At 34.2% G+C, this 6000-nt stretch overlaps 1 protein-coding gene across 1 annotated transcript in view; it reads right to left on the bottom strand.

Moving 5' to 3' along the window:
• TMEM55A (transmembrane protein 55A) overlaps positions 1–6000 on the bottom strand; it is a 46738-nt gene that overhangs the window by 14527 nt on the left and 26211 nt on the right. The window contains exon 4 of the mRNA XM_012643577.1: positions 5292–5415. Within this exon, the coding sequence (XP_012499031.1) occupies positions 5292–5415 (124 nt within the window). The remainder of the gene's footprint in view (positions 1–5291; positions 5416–6000) is intronic.

Here is a 6000-nt window from a genome sequence, read left to right as displayed (position 1 = left end):
AGTCTTCATAACACTGAGCATCTCTCATTAATCTGAAACTTTCAAAAGCAATACCCACCCTATAGTTGTGATCAGTGTTCCCCTAATCGCCAAAAATTTTGTTTTCCAGAAATTTTGAAATCACCTTTAAATACCATATTTTAATCCAAAACATCCTTTCTAGCTAAAGAATTAAAGTTTCTAATCATAATTACTGTGTTAATATAATAATATGATTCACTTGCCTGCACTGAATATTAAATAAGAAAGTGCCAGTTTTTAGAAGTTAGTGTCAGGCTTGCATATTACTTTAGTAATTTTCTTCTGGAGGAAAAATATCTAAATGTATAAATTATATTTAAAAACATTAAAAACCATAGCATATACATATCCCTCTAAACTCTCAATTTGGATCCTTTTCTAGAATTCACTGCCAGATAATTCCAAAAAATTAAATATAAGCCTTTTTAACAGCTGTCTTTGATTTTCCTTTTTCCCTCATTTCCTTTTCCATCCTATTAACAGTACAGTCAATTCTCTCTCTCAGATTCTTTATGCTATTCCTGATGATGATCATCATCACTTTGTTGAATAATAAAAGCGAAGCATCTAGTCTTATGCATAGGCTTGCCCTATGTGATCCATTCTATACACACCATCCACATATACAAAATTAAGCATAAAAGCTCTTTTGTAGCTTTCCATTATTCTTAGGATAATGTCACTTACTCTAGGTTAGGTGCTTCTGTGTGTGCACTAAGAACACACAGTACTAAGAACTAAGAACTAAGAACTAAGAACACACACACTATCTCACTATCTAGTCCAAACACATTTCATATAATTCTTGTTTTATAATAAATGTCTTTTCCCTCCTATTAGATTATAAGGTTCCACGAAAACAGAGACTGTGCTTCTAGTTCACCACTGTTTCCCCAGTATCTAGCCCAGTGCCTGGTACATACTCAGTATATATTACTGAATAAATGAAATCAGCTCATTTGTAATGTGACTGCAAGGAGTATTCAAGCAAGGATTTGAAATATAAAATATAACAGGACAGAATGCAACATAGTCGTCAAAGGGAGATTCCTGAAATAAGTTAAAAAAATCTGTTTTGAAGATTTTAAATTGCATTACTTTCAAAATATAATTTGTTCACATATAAGAAAGAAAAGGATAAGAAATATGTTTAATATATATTTAATTTAGTCAATTCACTTAATATCTATTTATGTCTACAGAGTATATTACCCTATATTAAATCAATATACAGTGATTTTTTTAAAAAAAATTGTTACCTATCCCCACCAAGTATATTTAGTCACTGATTCAAGCAATGAAATATAAATGCAAGGAAAAAAACTTATTTTGTCCTATTAGATCAGAAAAATCCTAGCAATTCTGGTTAAATGTAGTAAATTGAATAAATGCATGCATTTCTATTTCTTTTTCCAAACCTGACTAAAATTATAGTAAATCAATTCAAAATTATATAATTCCATAAGGACAAAAAAAAACACAGAAGGGAAATGACTTCAAATTTTTGGACTACAGAAAGCAGATGGGTACTTGGCAACTCACTTAGTGTAAGGGATGTTGAAACTTGACTGCCAATAGAAAGATACACCAGTGCCAGCAGGCCGACTCACACTGAAGAATGCAGAGTAAGTCAGGTATTGGACCTACCAGGTATTTTCAGAGGTAGAGTTAACAGTAGGAATAAAAGCAGGAGGATCACACTCCCAAGTTCATTGCAGCATTATTGACAATAACCAAGATATGGAAACAACCCAAATGTCTGTCAGCAGATGAATGGATAAAGAAATTGTGTTATATACATACAATAAAATATTATTCATCCTTTAAAAAGAAGGAAATCCTGCCATTTGTGACAACACGAATGAACCTGGAGGACGTTACGCTAAGTGAAATAAGCCAGACACAGAAAGACAAACACTGCATGATCATAGTGATAGTTGCCAGGGGCTGGGGGGCAGGAGGGGAAATGGGGAGATGTTAGTCAAAGAGTACAAAGTTTCAGTTAGGCAGGATGAATAAGTTCTGCAGATCTAATGTGCAGCATAGTGACTATAGCTTACATACTGTACTATATACTTGTAATTTACTAAACAAGTAGATCTTAAGTGTTTTCTCACCACACACACACAAAAGGTAACTATAGGAGGTGATCAAAAAGTTTAATTACCTTAATTATGGTAATCATTTCACAAGTTATATGTATATCAAAACATCAAGTTGTACATCTTAAATGTATATATAATTTGTTTGTCAATCGTACCCCAATAAAGCTGGGAAAAACAACGAGAAGTATTGCTTGTAAATTCTTCCTCCATATAACAAAACCAGAAAACTACCCCTTCCCAACACATGTAAGTAAAGAGTGATTTATTCAGAAGAGAAATTTGACTAGCGAGCTTATGGACTTAGGAACACCAGGCACAGAAGGCAAGAATAAAATGCATTCTAAAAACAAAGGAATTAAAGTCTGTAGCCTGAACAGTGGATAAGATCTTCACCCCTATTACCTCTCTTAGCTCCTAGAATGCTGTCTCTCAGGCATATCACTCATAAGAGATTGGAGGGTCCTTCCCCAGAGAAACTTGCCCTAAAAAAAAGGCCAACTGATACTAATTGTTGACAGCTTTTCAAAGAAAGAGTAGGAAGGACAGGAGAGGAGGGAAGAGGAGAAATAACAGGAGGAGGAGGAAAAGGAGAAGTCATCATCATTATCCCCTACCAGCATACATTGAGATTCTAATCAGTGACTCGCTCTCAAATATAAATGAAATTTTGAATAAAACTTCTTTTATAAGAGAAAAACAAATACTGAGCCAGTAGGATCACACGTGAGTCTAAGAGTTCAAGACCAGACCAGCCTGGAGAACACTGTAAGACCCCATCTTTTAAAAAAAATATAAAAAATAAATTTAAAAAAAATAAAAAAAGTGGAGAGAAAACAAAGACAAGGCATGGAGAACAATACCTCAGAAACAAATATAATGAATAGCTTCAGAAAGATGCCATAAAGAAGGGAATGCCTTAAAAAAAAAAAAAGAAAAAATAATCAGAACGAAGGCTCTTGGAAATTAAAAACTAAATTAGATCATCTAAAATTAAAAAAATTAATTACGTTTAGAAGACAGAGTAGAAGAAGTTTCCCAGTAAATAAAACAGAAAGCCAAAATTTAAAAGAAAATGTAAAAAAAGAGAGTCAGTTAGATGATCTAACATAGGAGTTCTAGAAAGAGGGAACAGAGAAAATAGAGTAGACTGTAAGACAGCTCACTGAGTGTCCAGATGATGAGCTCATAAAGACCCTCACTAAGGCATATCCTCTTGAAATTTCAGAACACTGGAGAAAATCAAAGGGAAAAGAGAAAATAAAGAGGAAAAAATATGTCATATCAAAAGGATCAGGAGTCAGAATTGCAACTGGTCTCATCAACAATGGAGCGAAGCTTTCAAATTTCTGAGAGGAAACAACTGGCAATCTAGAACTGTACATCTGGACAATTTCTAAATGAATATGAGATGAAATTAAAAACCACTTAAGAAATAAAAGGGCTCAAATTTATTTCCCTGCATATTTCCAGAAAGCAAAGAGAAAATGCGCTCCACCAAAACAAAAGAATAAACCAATAACTGAGAATGGCACGGGATCCGACACAGGAAAGAGGTAAAAGGAATTTGCAGGATGATGGCAAAGGGAAGTCCCAGGATGATAGCTGTGTAGCAGGAAGCCTAAATAATAGATTCTCTTTTGTGTTTGACTATATTGACAGGAATTTTATAGTTCTATAAAAGAATATGTGAAGAATTAATAATTTCTACATAGAAAATTTTTAAAATCCAGAGAAGAGGGATAATTATTTACAAATCCAAGCAAATGTTAAAAGCCATACAGGAGAAAAATGTACCATATTACCTGGCTCAGCTGTGAACATAATTTACCTAATCTTACAAAATGTAGGCCAGGTACAGTGGCTCCTGCCTGTAATACCAGCACTTTGGTAGGCCAAGATGGGAGGATCACTTGAGGTCAGGAGTTTGAGACCAGCCTGGGCAACACAGCAAGACCTCATCTCTCTAAAAAATTTAAAAAACAATTAACTAGGCATGGTGGCACATGGAAGATAGCTTAAGCCCAGAAGTTGGAGGATGCAGTGAGCTATGATTATTAATTGAATAAAATGTTATAACTCTACTGAGAATATGGAAGTGGGGAAAAGAATATGAGTGGGAAAGTATACGGGTGCTAAATCCTTGCATTTTACAAGGTAGTGGGTTATGTCTAAAATTGCTTAATCAAAAAGCAAAAGGATAAGCAAACAATTTAAACACATGGAAGTGAATATCAGCAGAGCAGGTGAAAGAGTTGAAAGTATCTGAGGGATGGTAACTGGTGGTCAGCTAGATGAGGAGACTGCAGTCTTATCTGAAATTTAGAATTATATACATGAACTACTTTAATAGAAGTAAAAATTAGGAAGAAATAAAGCAAATCACCTACACTTCATTAAGCTCATTTATGCCTTAGCGACAGCAGGTCTTGTTTATAGATGCCCAGACCTACACTCTAGAAGATATCTTTAACACTCAAGTTCTAAACAAAATCCTATCTCTTATATAGGCTAAACAACAAAAGAAAAACTGTTCCTACCCTTTCTGAAAGGGTAAGTCAATATGAAATTAACTTTTTTAAAATCAAACTTTGAATTTAAGTTAGAAATATTAAAGCAACAACTTCTATAACTTTTGTTCATACAAATTACCTGTACTTTCTTTTTTTATCTAATGGTTTTTTTGAGTATCAGTGTTAATTCCCTTCACACCAAAAATAATTCTTAAAAATCAGAAAATTTTTAATAAATTATATTAAGAGTTTTTCTTGAATCTAGAAGCCATGAAGCAAGGCCACTGCATGAGATTGTGTACTTTGTGCTCTCCTGAGTAGATGAGAATAGGGCTAAGATTCAGCTGCTCACCAAGCCAAGATACCCACAGAGCTAAGCTTGGAGGAAGGGGCATTGTTTTTCATTGGCTTACACAGAGAGAATCCTTTTGGGAATTGGGCCAATCAGAGGATGCACCTGTTATCTAATTCACGAAAGATGCTGTATATTCTAGCTGTGCTTCTGCTTAACTATCTTCCTAAATAAGACTCTATTTTAATCTTTTAATCAATTTGCACTTGGACAAAACTACAAGACTATGAGCATTGCTCAAGCTATAAGATCATGACCCATATTTACGGATTGATGTCCTATGGCAAACGTCCAGTTACTTACCAGGAATGTGTTTCCACAGTGCCCACACACAACTCTTGTACCTTCTGGTTGGACTGGCAATGCAGGTTGAGCTGGTTGTTCTTCAGAAATAAGCATTACCGGGCCAAGGTTAATTATGCGTCTACTACAGAAAGAGAAAGGAAACAACTTCATTATCCCACAAATGGACTGAGAACAAAACCTGCAACATATGGCCAAAAATATGAAACATATCAGTGAAAATATTTTTTTAAATAAATTAAATGAATTAAGTGTCAAGTTTTGGAAACCAAATCACAGAATATAGCAATAGTCTTTAAAAACAAAAAAAAAAAAAAAATGCATCTTCATATTGGGAGGGAAACCATATATTATGGCCGTGGTCCTAATCAATGACCTTGGGAGCCATTTCCAAGTTTTTCTAAGTTCAAATCAGAAAACAGTTCTTATCATTCCTTATCCAGGAAGACAATTTAAGTTTGGTAGAAGATTAAATAAGTTAAAAATATTCTATATCAACTAAAATGTGTGTGCCATTAAGGTACCAAAGTCCTGGCTTAAAACCAAATTTCTCTGAGCAGTTTGGTATTCCTTGATGCCTATTTAATCAAAGATAAAAAGAAAGCAAAATGGGAGCCTCCTTTCCTTTCTATTCTCTAGTCTACCATCAGATGGGGCTGTAAATGATTCACGTACTGATTGAAAAGCCAGAGAGATCACAGGAAAAAAA

Source organism: Propithecus coquereli, unplaced genomic scaffold (assembly GCF_000956105.1).
Source record: "Propithecus coquereli isolate 6110/MARCELLA unplaced genomic scaffold, Pcoq_1.0 Scaffold2, whole genome shotgun sequence".
Lineage (NCBI taxonomy): Eukaryota > Metazoa > Chordata > Mammalia > Primates > Indriidae > Propithecus > Propithecus coquereli.
The sequence above is the reverse complement of the archived record's forward strand: the minus strand, read 5'-3'. Positions and strand labels throughout refer to the sequence as shown.